Here is a 22,908-nt window from a genome sequence, read left to right as displayed (position 1 = left end):
CCCGTGGCACTCACCCTCCTCGCGTGGCTCCGCCGCGGCTCCGGGGGGCGGGGGGAACCGGGGAAAGCGTCTCTTGACGGCGTCATCGAGCAGCGCCGCCGCCACGTGAGAGGCCGCCATGGCGCTGAGCCGCGGCAGGATGGTGGCCGCCCTGCTGCTGCTGCTGCCGCGGCGGTTGGCGGCCACCCGGGCGGAGGCGGGCGCGCAGCCCCCCGAGAACGTGGTGCGCGTCCCCTGGGCCCTGCGGCTACGCCTGCAGCGGGGCGCGCAGCGCCGTCGGCGCGGGCAAAGGGAGGCGGCGGCAGCGCCGCATCCCGGAAAGCTGCTGCTGCGGAGCCGGCGGCCAGAGCTGAGCCAGCCCCGCTGGCAGACGGTGGGGCGCTGGGAGCGGCCGCAGCTGGTGTCGACGGGCTGGAAGCACAGGAAGGCCTGCGGGGACTACTTCCAGCTGGAGCCCTCGCAGGAGGCGGCTCCCGCCCTGCAGGCGCCGCCGCCTGACGCGGGGCAGGGCCCGTCCTTCGCCGAGATGGGGCTGCAGCCGGCGCTGCTGGCCGGCCTGGAAGGCCTCTCTGTCGGCCGCCCCACGGCGGTACAGCGCCTCGCCATCCCCGCGCTGCGCCGCGGCCGTAGCGCCCTCTGCGCCGCCGAGACCGGCAGCGGCAAGACGCTGGCCTACCTGCTGCCGCTGCTGGACGGGCTGCTCTCCCGCCCCGAGGGGCCGGCGGAGGCGGCGGGGCCGGCGTCGCCCAGCGGGTTAGTGGTGCTGCCGTCGCGGGAGCTGACGGCGCAGGTAGGCGCGGTGGCGGAGGCGCTGTGCCGGCCGGCGGGGCTGCAGGTGCGCGGGCTGACGGGCGGCGGCGCCGCGGGCGGGCTGCGGAGGCAGCTGCGGGCGCCGCCGCCGGGTGCCGCCGTGCTGCTGGGCACCCCCGGGGCGCTGCGGGAGGCGCTGCGACGGCGCTTCCTGGCCCTGGGGCGGCTGCGCTGGATGGTGTTGGACGAGGCAGATGTCCTGATGGACGACACCTTCGCGGAGCCGCTGGAGGAGATCCTGGCGTATGCGCCCCTGGCCGTTGGCGCCCCCGGGCCGGCTGGCCCCGGGGAGGCAAGGACCCAGGTGGTGGTGGTCGGAGCCACTTTTCCTGCGGGGCTGAGCGAGACGCTGGGGAAGTTCACTGATGTGAGCCGGTTTGTCACCCTCACCACCCAGAGCCTGCACCGCCTGCCACCCCATGTCCAGCAGAAGTTTGTCCGCCTCAAAGGCCAGGACAAGCTGCCTGAACTGCTGCAGCTACTCAGGGATCACCCAGCGTCCGGTGGGACTGTTCTCATCTTCTGCAACAGTGCTAGCACTGTCAACTGGCTGGGCTATATCCTGGATGACCACAAAATCAAGCATCTGAGGTTACAAGGACAGATGTCAGCAGCTGCTAGAGCTGGCATCTTTGCCTCCTTCCAGAAGGGTGATGCGTCTGTCCTTGTCTGCACTGACCTTGCCTCGCGGGGGCTGGACACCAGCAGCGTGCAGCTAGTGGTCAACTATGACTTCCCAGACACCCTGCAGGATTACCTGCACCGTGTGGGACGAGTTGGACGGGTTGGAAGCAAGGCACCTGGAGCTGTGGTTAGTTTTGTCACCCATCGGTGGGATGTGGACCTGGTACGGAAAATAGAGACTGCAGCCCGGAAAAGGACAGGTCTCCCAGGCATGGACTCCTCTATTAGTAAGCCTCCATCTAAAGGAGGTTGATCCAGGTTGCCAAGAAGTAATAAATGGCCTGGTAGGGACTGAGTTTGAAGTTATTAAGGCAGAGCGAATGAGCTGCTGTGCGTAAGCTAGACTGAAAGAGTATAGAATTGAGTTTCAGAACCAGGTGATCAGGTTAACTTTGCACACTGTTCTGGAACCTGCAGTTGTCATTTCCATAGGCATCACAACTCATGGCTTTCCAAAAGGAAGCTAGTGAGTAACAAAATACCTTTGGAGAAGACTGAAGAATAATCTCATCAGTTGCTTTTGTTTAATTTTGTTGAGACTTTTAACTTAAATTCAAATCAGAATGAAAGTATGCCTGTATGATGTGCAGCTCTGGTGCATTTCATTGCTTACAACCAGCAGCAGCTAAACATTCATTAACTTTAACTAATTATAGATAAATGTAGAAAGACTAAAGGACAAATTATATTTAATTTTCTTGTGATGTCGCAGTTCATTCAGAGGATTCTAGACCAGATGCCTCTGAAGTTCAGTGAGAATGAGAAAGCACAATAAAGCTTGAGGCTTTTTCAACATCTTAATTTGTCATTTTATAGTTATCTTTCACTGAGAAAGGGAACCTTGCTGTTCTGTTAAATAAAGTAAAAAAAAAAAAAAAAAAGCCTTAGAGTGTTTCCTGCTCTTTTTTCCTGCCTGCTGTAGTGACGTGTCCAGTCTCTGAACTGACTGTATGTAAAAAAAAAAAAAAAAAAAAAAAAACCCAACCTCACAACCCAACCCACTTCAAAATATCTAATATCTTCTGTTAAAGGAAAGAAGTGTGTTGACTCACAGGTAACAAGAATGAGTACAAGATTTCTTCTGAATTTTGTGCCATTGTTCTCTCCTGCTTTAAACTAAAAGGATTAAAGTGAGGCTGAGGTTATTTCATATCTAGCTGTTAGTTTGTATCCATGGTAAATAATCACACAAAAATAGCATTTCAGCTGATTTCTGTTGCAGTGATTTATCACAGCCTTTTAGTGGTTGTTTTTCCCATGCTATCTACTTTTGCCTGTGCTAAAACTCGGTATGTAGAAATAGTAAGCTGTTAAATGAAAAGATCACAGCATAGCATCTAAATCTTTTTGTTTCTGAGGAAATAAGGCACAGGAGCTACTCTTAGTATACTGAGAGTAAAAACTAAAGAGAAAACTTGCACAGATAATCACTTAAGGATAAGGCTATATAACTTTATCCTAGAAATTGTACACATGTGCTTTGTTCACATTGCACAGTTAAGGGGCTCTTAGGGAAGTTACAAGCTGCGGTAAAATTATTTAATACAATAGAAAACTTTCAATTTCATAGAAATACAGATCCACTTGGAGACTGGAAACCTTTATATTTTGGACCCATTAATTGCATGGACTACTTAACCTCTCATCTGTAGTTCATTCTTTAACAAAGGAAGAGGAACAACAACAACAATGCTAATAAAAGCATCTACCAAGCATGTGATACACTATGCCAGTTGCTCACCACCCAGAAACAGAAGCCTGGCCAGCTTCCTCCCCCTCCCTTATATACAGAGCATGACATCATATGAGATTGAATATCCCTTTGGCTAGTTTGGGTCAGCTATCCTGGCTGTGTCCCCTCCCAGCTTCTTGTGAAAACTAACTCTATCCCAGCTGAAAAATTGGATCATCTGCTTCATTTGTATCAGTAACTAAGTGGCATTGGTGATAAGAGAGTAGGGTTTTTATTGAGTTAAAATGTGGAAGGAAAATGGGAGGAAGGTTGACATCTGATGAATTATCCAGATTATAAAAGGCAATGTGGGCATACAGAAATTAATCATGTGTGTTCTGATGGCCGTAACAAAAGACGATGTTCTACAAGGTTATATTTGGATATTTTTGCTATGTTTTTAAGATGTATAATTTATAGTTTAACTTCCGTAACTCACTCTTAAAAATTTGGTAACATTGTTTATGACCTGGTATCATGTTATAGTGAATCCCATGACAGGTCATTGTGGATTGGAGCACACAATATTATCAGATATTATCAAATTAGACAACACAGTGAAATAATAAAGTTCTTTCAGCCATATGCTTCTTAATTTTGAAGTAACATGCAGTTTATGTGTTTACAAACAGTAACCTTGAACTCAGTACTAACTCTAAACTAATTGTTGCTAGGGCACTGCTGATCAAAACAGTTTATCAAAAAACAACAAAACAAAAACATTTTGGCATTGATATACTAAAGTGGTCAATAAAAAGCTTTGGCTAGATATACTCGGAGAACACTACATTTAGCAATAAAGCCTTTTGTAAACATTTCTTTCAAACAAAACCACAGCTCTTTTAAGCATATATTGAGAAATACAACTTTCTTACTGTTCCTCACAAAGAGACAGTTAGCAAAGCCAGTGATGAACAGCAGTAATTACATTCAGGAGCACACAGACATTCAAACCCTGGGATATATAAGCTGATACAGAACCACCAAATGCAGACATTCACATCATGTGAAAGGTTTTACTACCCAATAAGTAAATACTATAGCAAAGCCTTCAAGGAGATTTAGAGACTCTATCACAGCTAGCGAGCTAAAAATATATGTAGCTCCCATACGGTCAAACTTGTTTAAGAAACAAAAATTCAAAGACTTTTTAGTGTGACTTTTTGCAAACTGCTTTTCAGTGCTCTCTAAACATCACATCACTCATTGTTCACATCCTAATGACTGTCTACACACATAATTAACTGCTCCTTTCTTGTCTGTCCATAATCTACCTTCTATGTAAGTCTTATTTTAGAATTTGTGGGCATAACTACAGCTGCATACAATTTCTCTTTTATGGACGCTACAAGGACATTCAGATACTTCTGTTGCACGTAGCCCAGTGCTGAGCAAGTTACCCTAGGACAAGCTGTAACAAGTGCCCTAACAGTCAGAGGGAAAATGCCTCCTACCAGTCGGTAGTCTGACAAAGTCCACCTTTTTTCAGGCTGCACTGCTCCCTGAAATGCACTTGTGTACCTCTTCTCCCCAGACAGCACCCTTTCCCCTCCTCTTCTTCCTGAAATATATTTATGAGCCCAATTTATATGTTGGTGGTCGAATGTGTGGTAGAGAAGTTCTCCATGCGTATTCTGGCCAGCATCTCAGTGGGAACAGACCGTGGGAAGAACTTGCAGGTGAAGACTTGCCGGCAGGCCTTGCGGAAGTTTTCCGAGAGGAAAGCATAAATGATGGGGTTGATACAAGAGTTCCCATAGGCTAAGCAGTGAGAGATGATGCGGAAGGTGAAGGAGATGTTGTTCAGGGGAAACTGCCCAAACTCTGCCCACATCGTGATGATGTGGTGTGGCAGCCAGGAGAGCAGGAACACGGTGACCACGAGAAGCACCGTCTGCGCTGTCTGGAAAAGACAAGATCACGTATTAAATGGTCACAGTGATCAAGTGAGTTTGCCTTCCTCTGTCAGTAGTGAAGGCAGCGTGATACAGGCAGCACTGATGACTGCCAGGTGGGCAAATTATGACAATATGAAAAAGGATGCTAAAAACAAGGGTTGCCTGGTCTTGGCTCAAGTAAATAACTCTAGAGGCAATGGAGATAGTGTCCATAAAACCTCAAATCATACAGAGGCTGCAACAGTAATGGTAGCTATGTTACATGGAAGAGTGGAAATCCTATTCCCTGACATTTGGAGGCTGAGGAACATTAAGGCTATTGAAAATAACTGCAGGGGAAAACAGTCTGGCTGCAAGGAAACAGGCCGCTGAGACGAGTAGCAAAGACTGACTCTGTGTGTTTCTGAGGAGAAAGATTTTTCTAGTAGCTTCCCTCTTAGGGGAGAAACCAAGAAAAACAACACATGGAGAATGATTTATTTTTTCAATATGCAGAGCTCTTTGGTTAGAAACATTCCTAGCTAGGCGATTACCTGAGGGAGGCTCACTGTGCCTGTGGGATCCCAGCCTGCATGCTGGCTGGGTTAGAGGTGTGCCCCTGCAGTGCTTGCTCTCCAGTTAGGCTGGCCAGCCACTGTCACAAGGTGTCATTTGTAAGCCCCAAAGCTTGACCTGAGGTAAAATTTTCCTGAAAACATTGTTCTTTGAAGTCACCATCCAAAATGAAGGTTAATATGAGGAGAGCTGATGACTGCAGTTGTGGTAGCCCTCACAGCTGTGGCTGGGGAAGAGAAATGAGGATGGTGCCTTGGGAGGGCTGAAGAATATGGCGGAGCAGTAAGAGGAGGTGGTTGGGTGTTGTCAGGGTGGGAAGGGTACAGGGAGAGGCAGCCTTAGCCAAAGGTAGGTGGTATAAGTTGCTTGAGCTATTTTGGTGTGAAATTTAGTAGGCTGTTTCTTTGGGGTTTGTTCCTTTTGTTGAGGGGAAATGGTAGCTTGTGGAGAGGGGCTCAGGCTGTGAGGAATCTGTATGAGGAGAGGACTGAGGGTGAAGGCTGGGGTGCTTGTTTTTTGGGGCTGTCTGCTGTCCCTGAAGTGGAGATCCTCACCAGTATAGGCAAAATCCTTTACCCTATAAATATTAGTGTGAAGTTAATGTTCAGGGGACCTGCAGGATGCATATTTGGAAATAACTTGGTCTTTATTAAAAGGTGGTTCTCCTCCTGAACAAAAACTCCTCAACCTGATATATAGTTAAGAGTGTGCATTACAACAAAACCACTCTTTAATTGATTAATTAATTTTCCTGAAAGCCTTTGAAGAAAAAGAAGAATTACTTTTATTTACTGTAAGCTACAGTAAATAAAATTAAACTACAAGTCACTTCAACTTCCTTTCTGTAAGACCCTGAGGCCTGTGGGAGCAGGACCTCACCCTTCAAGTTTAAGAAGGCCAAGGGTGTTGCTTCTCTCTCACTTTGTACTTGTAGCATGCTCCAGGAATACCTAGCAAGGCTTGGAGTTTACTGACTTGGGGCCCCTGAGAGCCTTTCCTAATGTTTTTGCAGGGCTAATTCCACCTGGCTTCAGCAGTTTTCATACTAATGGTAATATAATGTAAGCATTTTTTTACGTATTTAATCCCTCCTTTTTGGGGTACTGTAGCAGGTGCACAGTAGGTGACTTCCCTCCTCTTCCCCCACCTGATTCTCAGCAAAATGTGTGCTTTTCAACTTTAGTATTTAGTGTTTCTCAATTGTATTTTGTCATTTTAATAAATATAACAATTTGAAAATATGCAGATATTGTCTTTCCCCTAAGGAGACTTGTACAAGTAGCAGAAAAGCAGTGGAGAAAAATGGAAACTTAGGCTTCATTTCAGCTTAAGGTTCACAACCTTACTAGTCTAGGTCAATGTTTCTATCAATAATTCCCTTGTATGATTTCAAGTCAATAGTGTGTACTTACTTTCCTAGAAGAGGGATAGTTTTCTAGTGAACAAAACCTCATTTAATCCCTGGTTATAATGGCTACATCTAGCAGTTGTTTTGTCTGCTAGAGAAGACATGCAGGATTTTGTATCTTGTTTTAAAGCACCCTATAGCATTCCATCACTATACTTGTTATGCTAAAATAGATAAATAGAAGTTATAAAGACTCAGGCTTCAGGCTTACATATAGCTAACACCAAAACACCGAGGCTGGAACAATCTTTTAGGAGAAGAGAAATATTTTTCTCAGCTCCGCCCCACCCCCCCCCCCCAAATATAGTAAATGTATTTTGCTGCTGCAAAACCTCTGTATGTTCTCTGACCTTTCTGTAGCACTGCACAGTTGGCATGACTTGCCAAATTAAGCATGTCTCCCAGGCAATATTTCAGTGGTGGCTTGGGTGGCTGAGTAGAGCTGGGCTCAGGAAGGAGATTATTTGGATTCCCATTAAACTGGGAGGGCATTCCATGGGTCGCTTGCTCTTCTTTTGGTACTCTCTGTGGTTGCGTGCTTTGAGTGAGATGGAAATTGCAGCATGTTTTAGTAAGTCTGCCCCTCTACGGCATGTGCTTGGCCTTGTTGGAAGTGTAATATGAGGAAAATATGAGGGGCAGAACTAACGAAGTAAGATTTCCTGAGGGGCTATGTCTTAGATGGTTTCTCTGGTGCCCTAAAAGACGGTAGTGGTAAAACTGAAATACTTCTCCTCAGTGCATTTGTAGTCTTTCCCTTTTCAGTGGCTCTCCAAGTATTTAATAAAGTTTCACTTGTTTAGAGTCTACTTTAATGATGTCTTTTTCTGTCTTCCTGTATAAATGAATTAGATATTGTGTTCATGAATGTATACTGGCTAACAGAAGGCTTCTGTATTGCAGATAGACTACTACCAAGATCATGTTCTGGAGATGAAGACAGTATGGAGAAATGACAGCGTGATCCAGGGAAGAGTGGAGTGATGTTACTTCATAGTAGAAAGAATATAAGGTGATTAAATGTTTGTGTATAACATGTGGGATTGTAACAACTGATAGCAGTCCTATACATGAGAATAGTGGGAGACACTGCTGAAGTATTTATAAACAAGTCTTATGTTTATAACCTGGCTTGTTCAAAGGGGTTGGAGATATGGGGTGAAACTGCAGGAAATCTATTTGTCTTCCAGGTGGTTCTGTTTCACTGTAGTAACTGCCCTATAATGCTCTTGAACTTTCCTATGATTATTTAGAACTTTAAAAACCTTTTGTTTTGATTTTTTTTTTTAGTATCAAAATACTTCAAAAGCCACTTGCAGCTCTAAGAAACTTCTACACTTATATGTTCAGACATAGTTCTTTATTAAATACCTGGCTAGGGTTTACTTTATCTAGACAATTGGAGTTGGATCAGTAACAGTATTAAAACCTGCAGAACATGAGGGCACACTAGAATTCTAATTATCGTTTATAACATATATTTAATCTGATCTTGCATCTGAGTGAATCACACTAAAACATTTATATTCAGCTTGCTAGGACAGTAGTAACTTGGGGAAGGCTAAAAGGTACTTTACATGGTAACTGCTTTTTCTACTTGTTTAACCCTGCAGAAAAATCAACTGTGTGATAAAGAGGGGGTTTTGTCTATGTTAGACAGGCACCATCTTACATAGTGGGCCTTTACATAAGGCCTGCAGCAATGATCTCCTGCAATAAAAACAGATGATTGTTGAAGTAGAAAAATGTGTTTGGATGTGAGCCAAAAGTGCTACCTTCACTTGTCTTAACTACATTAACAAGCCAGTTAAATCTGTTAACCTCTCTAGGAAGATGTTATTGCATCAGATTGAGGTTTCTGTGCAGATAAGAGAAAACATTTGCCCACAATACAAGTTAAAAAAAGAAGGGATTTCTGTCAAATAGGTCTCTCAAGCTTGTATTAATTTTGAAAAGCAGTATCCTATAGGTTCATCCTGAACCTGGCATATTTCAGGTGCTTGTTTTGCCTATTAGAATGTTGTCTAACATATGAGGGACAAAGCATGTTACTGTGTGAGTGAACAAGCTCAGCTCCCAAACGTCCTCAAACCAGCCACACTGGGAACGAGGTGCTATCCTTAAGAATATACTGGTAGATTAGATGTTGATGGAACTGAAAGACTCAGATGTGTAGTGGTCTTGTGGAGTCTAGCTTGCCTACTGTGATATGATGGGTACTAAAGAAATTATTAATAAACAGGTCCCATCCTTTAGCATTCACCAGCAGTAATGGTGCTACTTTTTTACCCTCTATCAATGTGAGGTAGCTTAGGCTTGTTACCGAGGCAACCTTTCATAGCATCCTTCTGCTTAAATTAGGGGGCTACAAGCACTGAAATATTCTTTTGAATAAGGAATATATACCTAGATTCTTTTTTCCTTTTATCGTGAAATAGCAAACTGCACATTTAACATAGGGCTGGGTATTAAAAATGGGTTTGCAGTTGCTATGTATTAGCACAAAGCTGTTTCTAAGGTCCAGCTATTTGGGATTTTGCAGATGGAAAACATAGACAATACTAGAGCAATAATATACATAATTCATGACTGGAGAAACATGTTTTGGAAATGGCACTTGTGTCTGTTTTTTCAAGTTAAGGAATATCTAATTAAGATAGAGGAAACTGAAACAAACCATTATGTTTGGCTTTTAATGTGGTAACTTTGTAGCTAAAACTAATGTTAATATAGACTGTTGACCAGCTGTGGAGGACTGATCCAAATAGCTTGTGTACTGCTTCAGTTTATTCAGTGGGCTGTGATAATTTGCACAGTTAATGGATTACTGTTGGTCTAGCTGTGCCCACTTAATGCTAGCTTTCTGGTTCATCTCTGAAGGTTCAGTGGGTCCATAATAGACATGTACAATGGCCACTACTGGATTATCTAACTCTCTCTTAATACTCCTAGAAGTCTTTCAAGCAGCTCCACAAAATAACAGTGCTTTATTTGTTGTACAGACAAAGTAAGTGTGCGTAAGCTATACAGTGAATCAATAGCATGGTGGGAAGTAGAGACTAGGAAAGTCACAAATATTTTTGTTTGTCAAATAAATAGATAAACTTCTCTCTTATTGTTTCTGCCATGCACAGATTTCTAGAATTTACTTGCTTATTGTTTTGTTATCTTTACAGGTGATCTGATTCTCATTTATGCTTTCTTGCTGTTCTTTGTCTGGTTTTCCTTTGATTATTTTTTTTTTCAGCCCTGGACAAGCTATTTCTTGCTTTTAGCCTTTCCCTATCCTTCAAAAAACAATGGGAAAGATGTTTAAAAACCCTTTTGGGGGGAGATGCCTCATTCTGAAGGATGATGAAGTCTTTAGCATTTAATTGTGTTTGGAGCTGTTGTCCTTGATAAGCTTCTGATGAAGCTGCCTTAACTTGTCAGGCAACTTGACAAGGGCAAAATTAAGATTGCCCTGTAATGAGTCAAATGCTTCAAGTATTTAATGGATTTACCTATTTTTGGTAGAACCACCTGGTACGTTAGATTAATAAAGTCCTGAGATTAAAATACAGAGTGGACAGAACAGTTTAAAGGTAGAGAGTTTGTCACTTTCCTGATCTAGTCATAGTTTGAGACAGCTAGCTGCACATCTTTTTTCAGAGCTGATCAGACCATCCATTTGTATTGTGTACAGAATCCCATGCAGAAATGGGAGAGAACATCGAATGAGGTTTTTATTAAATGGTACATTCTCAATAGCTTGCAGAAAAACTGGGCTTCATTAGTGAGACAGCTGCTGTTTTCTGAATATGGTGCAAGTTTTTTACTCTTTTTTTCTTCCATGATTCTGAAGAAAGAAGCATAAAGAAGCCTATGCCTGTTCTTCCACACTGTCTTGTCAGCCAACAACAACTTTATTACTGCTTTGTTGGAGGATGGGGGATATAATGAACTTGTTTTGCACTTTGGGTCTTCTTCCCCTTACTCCCCAAAACTAGTTTCAATTAATAATGTTCTGCTGTGACTCCAAAGGCAGACTTATTCTAGCTAGTGCTGCTTCTTCGCACTATACCATATTTCCTCAGCCTTTGTGTATAGGCTGGGACTTTTCTCTTAACATCTAATATAAAGCCTATCTGATGATGTGATTTACTGATAAATTCTTTTCTCCTGTTATGGTCATCTCTAACTTGCATCTTCTTTTCCCTAAAGTTTGAGAGACAATTGTGTGTGTTTTGGTTGACCTAGGCTTGATTTGGGTAAGCTACAGAGTTTTAGACTTGGCTACATATTGTATTTTTACTGTAGCGAAGGCTCTCTAAAACAGTAGTGACCCATGGTGCCCCAAGCTTTTGCTTTTAGGTACTGCAGGTACGCTGTGTTGGTGCCCAGGAAGGACATGCAACTTAGCACAATCTACCATTGTACTGCTGGAGGTACTTACCAACTTCTGAGAAAAACAATGTTTGTGGCTTTAGATTCAGGGATCCTCTGAAGACAAATCAGTCAAGAGCATCCCTTCGCTCCAAGTCCCTCTTTAAGCCAACGTGCAAAGTGAAAACTGTCAGTTTCTTCTCTCCTGGTGCCAAGTTCTGTCATTTGTTCACAATTTCAACTCCCTCTGATGCATTTGCAAACATTCTTTTGCTTTCTACCTTTAAAGTTCTAACAGAAAGGTCCCAAAGCACAATATGATTTCCAGAAACATGCTTATAGCTTAGTGATAAACACACAATGTTTCAAACAGCTGATTCTAAAAAGGCCATGCCTATTCTTAACTAACTTAAATGTTAGATAGCAGCTTTCTCTGCTTCGGAGCAAACACACCTACTAATTACTTCTGAAGCTCTTCTCACTGCCCTTTGGTCTTTTTTATTACACTTGAGTGTAATACTACTCTTCAGTGGTCTGAAAACTATATTGAAAGTGTTCTTTTTCATTGTTCTGTATTTTCCTTCTTGCAGTCAGAGATGGTAGCTGGCTGTCATGGAGAAGGGATTGAAGCAAATAGATTTTCATTTGTTATCAGTTCATTTTGGTGACTTGCATTGCTCACTAAGAGGTGGACTCTTCATTTCCCAGCAGCTTGCTTGCAGTGTTCTACCTGCTCATCTGCACATCTCTCATTCTGTGATTATCCTCTGTTGATGCCCTTAATACTTACTTTGTATTCACAAATGCCTATGAGCATTATGATATTCCTATTATCCGCTAATTGGTAATGATGCTCTCTATTCCTGCTGCCCTAGGCTCTTGTTAGCAAAACAACTTGCAGGATTTCACTTTTGATTAATATTTTCCTGGATGGATCCCAGGATCTCCCATGCTCCTTTGCTGTACTTACTGTTGTTCAAGTGCCAAGGCCTTGAACATCATCTTCATTAAGTCTATATGAAAACCTTCCATTTATGTGAACAGAAGCCAAAGAAATAGTTCAGGATATAGTAAAGCAGTTATGGTGCAACTTTTGTCTGCCTCTCTTGGCCAAGATGTTCAGGAATACCCGTCTACCTTGAAGGAATTCTGTATGTTTTACCTCAAGCTGTTCTATGACCTTCAAAATGCAGTGCTCCACAGAGTCCCAAATCTACTCTGTATGTATCTATGTTTACTTAGCTCTGGGAGCAATGAACAGCTCATTTGCATGCAGGTAAATGTAAGGTGGTGAATATATGAGCTGAGGAAGACAACAATCAGCTTCATAGAGAGAGATGTGCTTTGAACTAACCATTACAATTTTGGAACAAGATCTTGGGCTTATGATAGTTTTGTGAATAGCTTGGTTCTCAAGTAGTGGCTCAAAGAAAGGAAACTTACAAAAAGGAATGAAATAAGACAAATCAGATTTTAGGAGTTGTTAAGAAAGGAATAGAGAACAAAACAAGAGAGACTGCTCTCCCACCAGGTAAGCATCGTTCCCCTTTCTATTGTAGCTAAACAATAGAAAAGCATAGTACTAACTTGTTAGCATTAAATGGCTCAATTGTTCTGTTAATTGGAGCTTTTGGCCTCAAGGTTCCGCAACTCCTACTGCCCTTCCAAGGGAGCTTGCAAAATAGCTGTGAAATTCACATCCCCAGAAACATTCTTAAACTTAAGAAAGCATTTCAGATTGTTCGGTTTGCATATCTTTTTATTTGTTCTTTAAATATGTACAGGACAAAACTGAGTAAACATTGAGGAACCCTGGTGTGCTCCAGAGGCCAGTAAAACACCACAGGGCCATTTCATGATCAGAATAGACCTTGGTTTGCATTAATTTCCGTTGTTAAATCATCTTATTTGCTGCAAATGTACGTTCAGAGTTCCTAGGGCTGGGGTCTTATGAAACACTTTTCGATGCTGTCAAACAGGGAATTGTTAACTTTCCTTAAAGACAAATTATAGATTTGCTGTACTCTCTGCATAAAGCAGAAAAGAAGTAACAGAACTGAAATATACTTTATCTGTGAGAGAGGTGTGCACAGGATTTCTTAGCATGTGGCCTTGCTGGCTGGCCTCAAGAAATGATTATTCAAACCTGCAAAGGGGAATCCTGAAGCATCACACCATCTCAATTTTAAAGTTAGCAAACTTGTGCAGCTAATATGGCATTAAATGGGGAAACAGACAGTTGTGTATCTCTTCTGCAAGCATGGTCTTAGTTCATCATGCAGAATTTCAGCCTAAGCTTGCAAAAAGTCCTAAACTTCTTCCTTGATCTAATGCACAAATATTGCATATAAATGAAAAAGCATATTAAATTGAGCATGTCCAATGTTGACAAGTAGATGGCAAGCATATATAAAAATGTGCAAGGTAGGAATCTGAATTAAAGGTCAAACTCATCAGGATGCAACAAACTTTGTGCAAGAGAAATTTCTGCAAAGTTTCAAGTGTGCGTAAATTGAAAAGACTACTGCAGTTTGAACATAATCATGCTGTACTTTAAAAGCTTAAAAATTGCAGCCTAAGCACAGAGCCTTTTTTTTTTTTAATGTATGTGTCTGGAAGATTGTATGTCATCTGTAGGATTCTGTTAAAGGTAAACTTTTTATTTTCAGTGACTGTTTGAACATTGACTTGGAGGGAGCAGCTGTCAGAGCTCTCTGGGTTATTCATAAACTGGGTCCATTCAAACAAAATGTGTTTGTAATTAATTTTACAATCATGTATCTAAACATTGCCCACAAGTAGGTTGCCCTTAGAAAACAGAGCTCTCCTATCTGTCCTTCTAGCCCCTATATATGTTCATATAACATTAACTTTCAGTACAATATTGTGGCAAATGGAACAATTATAGCAGAAAGATCACAAATAATGGAAGAGAAGGGAAAGGTGATTTTGCGAACACCATGCGCAGAATGAAATCCATACTGGAACCCCAGGTATATCTTGGGGCAGTGTCTTCTGGGAGACAACAGCAGTGTCTTCAGATCCTGCTGAAATGAATCCTGGCATTTAAGACTTATTTAGCGAAGGTGCTTCATATACCAGTATGCACTGGGAACTTTTTGACAAGGCTCCCTTGAGGGGAAATGGGGTGACAGTGCCACTCTGTTTCAGGTGTATGTGTCAGAGCTCCTCTTAATTGTGCAGATAGCTAAAAACCATACAATCGTTTTAACTTTGAACTGGGTTTTTGTGTCCATACTCGGGTAACATACAGTAGGCACGCTTGTCTGCATGTGCAGCTCTGCTCAGTCCCTGGGCAGCTGGTGCTCCTCTGCTGGGTGCAGACAGTACACACCAGGTAAGCCTGTACAGAAGGCTGAGCACAGCGCTGTGGGGGCAAGCACTGGAAAACCATGCTGTGCCAGAAAAAGGCAGAAAGAAGTGGCAGAGAAAACAAGCAAGAGAGTTCTTAGAATAACAAATTTCTAGTACTGTAGTTCATTAAGCTTTGTTTCTGCGGGTTATTTAAATAAAATAAAAGGTATTGATACAGATTACTGTAACAATATGATCATTAAAGGGAGAGGTTTAACTACAGTACCAAGTATCTGGGCTTCAGTAACATACTTCACATGCTCAGATTCAGTTAAATCCAGTATTATTTTGCTTTCTTTGCTACAGCTGTGCAACTAGGAAATTCAGACTTACACTTGCACAACACTGGGACTGTTCATTTGGCCATGCTATAATCATCTCTAGAAATTGCCCTAGGTCTGTATCTAGCAGTCTGTCACTTGTTCTGTAAATGTTGGCTTTATCCAGATTCACCTGTTGTTTTGAGATTCACAGGATGTACTAATAGCAGATAAAATACTGGCTTCTCTATGACCTTTCAGGTGGCTTGAATTTGGATTTTTCCCTGTAATATCTCCTTATTGCATGCATTTCTGTGTTCTGTTGCTCATACTATGTGAATTAGAATGTCTCTTCTGCCTGTTATGAGTGTTTACAGGATTTGGGGCTGGAGGGAATGGTATTATACTAAGACTCCAACAAGGTCAATGAAAGCTGTAGATCCAGAAATATGTCTTGACACTTAAAAAAAATCTTAGCCAATATTAGTGGGTTTTTTAGAGGCAGCCTATAATGGAGAATAATAGCAATGTGTTTTCAGCCAGCACGTGGAATGTTGTTTGAGAAGTCCCTTCCCTAAGCTCTATGGCATTTGCTTTGTTTCTTAACTGTGATTTATCTTAGAACTCTTCTATCTTGAGTCTGTATAGTACAAACCAGAAGAGATTATATAGTTTCTGGAATTCTGAATTGCAAAACAGCTTGCAGTGGTAATGCAGGCAACCATTTCACTGGAAAATCTTGTTCAACAAGGACTCTAGGTATGCAACTTTGTTCTTCTGAGACTTTTACTCACATATGTAGCTCAGATGAACATAGTGAAATCTGAACAAATAGTTGTTCGCAAAATTTACTATTTACTGTTTAAAAAAATCCCAACAAATCAAAACCCAAACCGATACCAAACCCACAAACCAAACAGACAAAAAAACGCCAACAAAACAAACAAACAAAAAAACCTGCACCACACAACCCCCCAAAAAAACCCAAAGAGAGCAAACCCCTTAGGGTGGGAGGAGGAGAACAGCTCAGGTGTCTTGCTTTCTTGAAATCATGGGAATGAGGTAGGAACTGAGTAGTCATAGTTCCAGACTGTACTCTTTTGTACCAGTATGACACTTTGTTTTCCATATCAGTGTGATCAAGATACACACTGTGAATTAACTGATGTGAATCAGGTAATTTTATCACCTCATATTGGAAGACTGCTTTTGTGTTACACTTTATTCTGATAGATCAAGGCAATTAGGGTTTAGCCACTGAATTCACACGTGTATTTCAGAACAAGCTAGATGTTCTGTGTATGGTAAATTAACCTTTCAGACATGGAGCAAGATTAATTTGGCAAACATCTTTGAGCAAAATAAGCAAAAGCTGTTCACTTAATCTCTGATAAAGTTTATGAATTAAAACTAAACAAAACTACTTGTCACTAATAGAACAATTAAGTACATATGGAGGAAGCTAATTTAACAGAACTGACATGCACATACAAATTTCCTATTAGGCTCTAATTTGAAGTGTTCTTAAGATCTACTTTAAATGATTGACATTCAATGTGTTTCAAGTATACTTTGAAAGCATATGCAGGAATTGTGTGTGTTTGCAACCTACCCAAGAAAGACTTCTTCTAAAGTGCTAAGAGAAGTAGTTGAAACAAAAAATGCTTGAAATAGGTACACTAAAGATGCTGTTTGACCTGCAAAAAGGCTAGATGAGCAATTTCTACACAGAAAGTGCTGGAAGAAGACAAATTGTGGAAGATGTTGTGTGTATATTTGATTTTTCTTTCATCTGCAAGGATCACCTATTTAACTAGGCCTAACTGTGCCCAATGGAGCAAGAATTGCTACCAGGTGTTCCAGAATTATAGCCAGGGAAATGCTTAAGGGGAGGGAGAAGTGCTGTACCATTAATTTGTTTGAACACATGAAGTCAAAGATTGATCCTCTCAGCCTTCTCTAATCAGGAAACACAAAGCTGAAGAAGTTGTAGAGCTGTTTTTTTCATCTAACTCTACAAGTCAAATCTGAAAACAATGCAAACAAATACATTTGAAAAAATGAGTGTCATAAATGAAATTCTGTAACACTGCTTCACAGGAAAATGACAGTAGTAATTTTCGACCATTAGTAGCATTCTCTTCAAATATAGCAAAGAAATGGATAGTGTGCCATTCATATATATCTAAGGAAAGACAGGAGGGGAATTTAAACCAACCAAACTGTTTAGGGATTTATTGGTGATTTTGAGACCTAAAGCAACTTTTCAAACTTATGAAGTCATGAAATTATTCTGTGCAAAACAACAGTGCTTCTTAGCACTTTATTTGCTGTATTTCACGTAAACAAAATTGTCAACAGGTCTTGGTTGCTTTTTCTCATGGTAGCTGTTAAGCACACAAAAGCCTAACTGTGCTTTCTGCTTGTAGTCTGCACTATCTGCTCAGAAATTATACTCTTGGTTCTCAAATTTTAATTCACAGTATATCTATAGCAGCATCAGAGTTTATCAGAAAGTCAGTAGGCAAAATAAGACATGGCATTCTCCAATGCAGTCTGTTTCATCTAGGTCTGGTGGTGTTCCTGCAGCAGCCAATATATAGCAGATAATTCTTACATAATTTATTGCCTTAGAAAAGGTGATTAAAAGAAAGTTTATAAGAACCTACTTGAAATTAGATGAGCTGGACTAATAACATTAATCTCAATAAGGTTCAGGAACAAGCAGATAAACACAGTGGTATTTGTGAGGCTTTATGCTTACTTTGTGAACTCAGCAACTGAACACAGAAAACATGATCAAAAACACTAAGGGGAAAGAGAAAGTAACTCTCATTAAACAAATATTGTGTGTGGTGTATTTTAACTTCTATAGTCATCTTGTACTGTGAGATAGTATTGCAAATACCAGTTGAGTTTTATTCTTACAAGCAGTGTGGGTGCAAGACCAATTATGGATTGGTACTCATAGGTATATTACCATGAAAAATGAGTGTATGTTAGTGAATGTTATGAACTGGTAGAAACTAAATATAATCTATAGTTAAATCTGGTTAGGATTCATAGGAATAAAGGACTGGCAAAATCTCTGTAACAGCTCTAAATCAACTAGAAGCAGCACAGACCAGACCATTAACACTGTAGCACAATATTACAGAGGATACAGCTGAAAGATATTATTATTTTTGTATTAAAAACCCTTAAGTTTTGTTTTAGATGCTACTATAGCTGCTAAACTGCAGTTAACCTCCTAAAGTACCTCTGCTTTTTCCTGACTAGGTTAATCATGAAGACATCTATGTTGATGAGAACTGTACATTTTTCTGTGATACCTTAGCTGTATACAGAACATTAACCTACTAAGATTGGTTTCTTTCTGAGATAAGGAACAGATGGCGATGTTATGTTTAGGGATATACCTTTTTGTCTCCGTTACAGTAAGTCTCTCTGGCAAAAGAGAAATCAACAGTGGTACAGGTTCAAGGTTGTTATGAGGTATAGCTGCAGCATGCTGAAAATCTAGTATTTTGAATTCCTCATCTTGTGAGTGATCTAGATTTACAGGGGAGCCCTGTAATGCTAGTGAATAAATCACTGGATGCAACTTGTCATGCCCAGAAGTGGTTCTGTGTTTCAAAACATCTGTAGCTTGTTGCAGCTGTGGTACCAGTGTCTGTGGGGTTTTTTTGCTGGAGTCGTGTCAAAGCTTTGATTTTCATGTCTTGCACCCTTTTCAATCAAATGGCCATGTTTGCTGTAATGACCCACATTTTTGTCACAGACAGCATCATGGCAACATCTTGTAGGGCTGCTCTAATGTGGCAGGTAGCCAATGAAACTCAGCCAATGCCCTGGCCAGAGCAAATCAAAGCATTCCTTAGTCATCTTCACTGGCTGTCACATCTGCTCAGAGGCACATGCACTGCTCATTTGGGTTGTACAGTTGCTGTGCTGCTGGCACAGACTGTGACCTAACTATCCTATCAACAGCTAATGATAGTAGTCTATTAGTTACTGTCTTTGACTAGCCAGATAGGCTACAGTTTCATTTATTGCTTCACACTCAACAATTATAACATTTCTGATTGAAATGGCATTTTCCCCTTTTGCGTCAGTTAAATCTGATGTTGCTTCACTGAAGTTGGTGAGTTTTGCTACCTGAGAACTTCTATTAATTATGGCTTATTCACTTGAAGGCTCTGGTGGGGGGGGGAATCTATCCTTAACGTTTTTCCTTGTAAACACTTGCAATTTTGCTTATTTCATACAGCTTGAGCCAGGGATAACCCTGTTGTTTTGTTTGCAAAGGGTTCAAGCCAGGATCTGAATCCACTACCTGCTTAGATGCAAACCTTAAGAAAGATCTTAAATGCAAACTGCAGCAAACCCAAGTACTTCAGTTCCAGGGTTTTTTCACAGATTTTCCTTTTAGCTTGCTGATGTGTACCGAAAACACCTAGATATTTTTATAGTCTGAGTATCTTACTGGCTGCCAATGTGAAAAGATAGTATTTGTGGGATTCTATTATAGCACAATAAATCAAAAGGCAGTCCAGCAGGTGTGTATATAGAGATCAATATAACATTTCAATAATGGCATCATTATGTACTGTGTCTATAAAGACATAACAAATGGTCAACATGAATTCCAAACCTGAGCTGAAAGACTGGTATGTGAATGACACTTCAGTATGCAGCTGGAGCTTGAAAAGCCTATTAGTTATTTTAGAAACCTGACATATCTATTATATTATAGTCAGTGTACAGATTAAACCAAAGATATTTACCTTCTTCTTTGATCTCTCTGACTTCTTGGAAATGTTCTTTACTTTAGTATGGAGATGATATAAAACCTTGGGGGGGGAAAAGGAGCAATATATTGAATGGGAAATTGAATTGTAAGAGAAGTTCAAATACAAATATACACAAACACAAAAAAATTAAAAGAATTGTTTCAGCATGACTTCAACCAAAGTTGAATTTGATGCCTTGAGACTTTTTAATTTGAAGCCCCAAAGTTCTTTCTCCTTCAAGAAACAAGGTTTAGAAAAAGCATTAAAGCCACTATACTTCCAGAAGATGTAGTTCAGCATATATTAAGAGCTCAGCTGGCACTATGCTGAAATCCCCAGGAGTCTTTCCGTGGATTTTGAATTTTAGATTGTTATAGGGACATTTATTCTTTAGGCTGATTTATGTACAAAGGCAGAGAGTAGGCTGCCAGTACTGTACTCTGGTGTGACTGCCCTGTTGCTCCTGAATGCAGCCCTAATAAATGGGGCAGAGTGGGCTCCCCTTTCAGAGGGAGAGTCATAAGAAACATTAGACACTGTAGGGGGATTCTCAGTTAACAATATCTAGATCAGACTTTTGAAACCTCATTATAGCACAAGAATAACCTGGCAATGCTTATACCTTGGCATTTGGAGCTAACATACTAAATTTTTAAAGCAATTAAGGAACAAAAAAAAAGCCTCTATTAAATGCAGCTCACCTTACAGTTTCTGCTGTGTTCACCTAGGGCAGCGAAGGGACAAACAGCTGGAGGTACAGTGACAGGAGTTAAGAGCTCTAGTGGCTTTTTCCTCGTGACAAGCAAGGCTTGAGGTTTAGCGATTTTACCTTAAATCTAAGTGCATTGTCCTGTCCTTCGCACTGATGATAGCATAACAGATTAGTATTGAAAGTAATGGATTTTTTTGAGTAAACAGACATGAACTTAAATTCCAGGAAAACTTTTTTTCCCAAGGCAGACCTGCAACTGACTAGTGACAAGGAAGTCCAGTCCCTTGCAGCCCCGTGGCACTGCACAATAGGGTATTAATTCAAAATCCACGGAAAACTTATTCCGCATACACAACTCGGACTTACTATCAGTCTTAAACATGCTAAAGATCAGTAAGGGGAATAAAAAAAAAATTGAGCTGTAGCAATCCACAAAAAGAAAGGAAGAGATCTCTTGCTGAATAAAACTCTGATCCTAAGATCTCTTTTTGCAAGTCTTTGCAAGACATAGTGTCTGAGCTTTGTGTCAAAAAAAAAAAAAAAAAAAGAAAGAAGTTGGGGTGATTTCATTAATACTGTTTCTGTACACTCTCTGCATGGTTTCTCCCTCCATGGGTTTTTCCTCTTGCCAGGAACAAACATTTGTTATCAAGAGAGAACAAACTGAAAAATAGGAAAACTAGCAAGAGTCTTTAGGGGATTTGGGTGTCAACTTAGCAGTTGTAATCCTTTTTGTGAGCTGTTGTAATTTCATTCTCTGTTTTCCTTCCTTCACCCTGCCTCAGAGAAGTATTCTATATCAGGAGAGAATATGGGAACAATTGGATCTATTATTTGTCGGCTGGGTAGCTCGAGCATACAAATCCAAGCCACCAAGAGTCTGGGAAGTGATCTTTCCCTCCATTTAAACATTACTTGCATCTCTCACCCACCTTGGCATAGCAGCAGCTGATGAGCACCAGGGGCAGGAGGTATCCCACCAGCAGGATGGTAATCTTGTACATCTGCTTGGCTGTTGAACCATCTGCCCAGTGCTCCCAGCAGAAGGAGCTGTTGGGTGCTTGCTGATGACCACTCAAGAGGGCCTGATGCTGAGCCACAGGGATGGCAATGAGTAGAGACAGCAGCCAAATGACACCCACACCGAGGGCAGCATTGCGCTTGCTGCGGATGCAGAGTGAACGCTTGGCATGGACCACAGCAATGTATCTGTCCACAGACATAGCCACCAGAGTGAAGATGCTGACCAGCATTGTTGCCATGGCCAAGTAGTGAACCCATTTGCAAAAGAAGGCACCAAAGATCCACTCTGGCAGGGAGTAGATGGTGGCCTGGAAGGGAACGCAGAAGAGCAGAAAGGAGAAATCTGCAATGCTCAGGTTCAGGATGAAGATGTTGGTAGCGCTGCGTGATGGGCGTCCCCCAGGCCGGAGTCGCCCCAAAACAACCAACACCAATGTGTTTCCCACCATTCCTAGGAGGAAAATCAACCCAAAAAGCACTGGTACAATCACCACCTCCGGGCCACCCCTAGTTGCTCCTGACCAGCATGTTGGGGCACCTGTTTGGTTAGTCTCAAGGCTGCACTTGCTGGTGTTGGTTCTGAGGGAAAGCACGAAGTTGTCTTCCTGCTCCTCCATAGAGCCAGGCAGGGAGCAGTCGCTGCAGCCCTGACTGCTATCGGGCAGGTCTATGTTTGTTAGAGGTGGTCAGAGGCCAAGCTGAATACTTGGGTTTTCTAATGCTCTGCGTCTTCCTTTTGGGGAGCAATTTTCTTCAGATGATTCTTCCAAGCTCTCTGTCTGCGGTGCAGATTCTTCCAGGAACTGGCAAAAAAGGGGGTTGAGGAATTTGTCTCATCCAAGAGGTAACTGCAGGTTTAGCAGTTGTTGCTGGAGAAGCTCTCGTGGCAGAGGAAAAGTCCGTGCCAGAAGGGCTGAGGATGTAGCTGCCCTGGGAGCTTGGAGCAGAGGCAAAGCAGCTATAGCTCGGCTTCCTCACGCCCCTCCTCTTCTTCCCTCCCACTCCACTCCCTGGATCTGCGGCTGCCGTAGATCTCCAGCTCCACTCGGAGAACAGTGAGAACAAATGCTGTCTGTGACCTGAGCCCTTCAGAAAATAACCCCTGATCAGTTCTGTCCCCATACATTACTACTTACAAGGAGGGGAAGAGCAGAGCAAAAGCAAGCTCTCATCCAAATGGATGGATTGAGCAGCAGCAGCTGCTGAGCGATAGCGTGTGCAATTCTGTGAGGAAGCATTGGAACTGGATGGATGAGGAGGAAAAAGGCTAAAACATGGGGGTTTATCAACAGA

At 41.8% G+C, this 22,908-nt stretch overlaps 3 protein-coding genes across 3 annotated transcripts in view; 1 reads left to right on the top strand and 2 right to left on the bottom strand.

Moving 5' to 3' along the window:
* DUS2 (dihydrouridine synthase 2) overlaps positions 1-146 on the bottom strand; it is a 28,331-nt gene extending 28,185 nt beyond the window's left edge. The window contains exon 1 of the mRNA XM_054840095.1: positions 15-146. Within this exon, the coding sequence (XP_054696070.1) occupies positions 15-120 (106 nt within the window). The 5' untranslated portion in view covers positions 121-146. The remainder of the gene's footprint in view (positions 1-14) is intronic.
* DDX28 (DEAD-box helicase 28) lies at positions 119-2,344 on the top strand. The gene has a single exon (XM_054840094.1). It carries the CDS (start codon positions 119-121, stop codon positions 1,745-1,747), a length of 1,629 nt encoding a protein of 542 aa, XP_054696069.1. The 3' UTR covers positions 1,748-2,344.
* Positions 2,345-4,811: 2,467 nt separating this feature from the next.
* LOC129212058 (galanin receptor type 1-like) lies at positions 4,812-22,533 on the bottom strand. Its single transcript, XM_054840107.1, has 3 exons — positions 21,525-22,533; positions 19,875-19,940; positions 4,812-5,129 (listed from the first exon to the last, which is right to left on the bottom strand). Exons 1-3 carry the CDS (start codon positions 22,230-22,232, stop codon positions 4,812-4,814), a joined length of 1,092 nt encoding a protein of 363 aa, XP_054696082.1. The 5' UTR covers positions 22,233-22,533.
* Between the last annotated feature and the right edge of the window lie 375 nt (positions 22,534-22,908).

This window comes from Grus americana, chromosome 13 (genome assembly GCF_028858705.1).
Source record: "Grus americana isolate bGruAme1 chromosome 13, bGruAme1.mat, whole genome shotgun sequence".
Classification (NCBI taxonomy): Eukaryota; Metazoa; Chordata; class Aves; order Gruiformes; family Gruidae; genus Grus; species Grus americana.
This window is presented reverse-complemented; position numbering and strand designations above follow the sequence as displayed.

Coding starts and splice junctions, on each gene's coding strand:
- DDX28 (XM_054840094.1), top strand. CDS start 119: ATGGCGCTGAGCCGCGGCAGGATGGTGGCCGCCCTGCTGCTGCTGCTG.
- LOC129212058 (XM_054840107.1), bottom strand. CDS start 22,232: ATGGAGGAGCAGGAAGACAACTTCGTGCTTTCCCTCAGAACCAACACC. Junction 19,941..21,524: donor TCAGCTGCTGCTATGCCAAG/GTGGGTGAGAGA, acceptor TCCCCCCCCAAG/GTTTTATATCATCTCCATAC. Junction 5,130..19,874: donor CAGAGAGATCAAAGAAGAAG/GTAAATATCTTT, acceptor TGTCTTTTCCAG/ACAGCGCAGACGGTGCTTCT.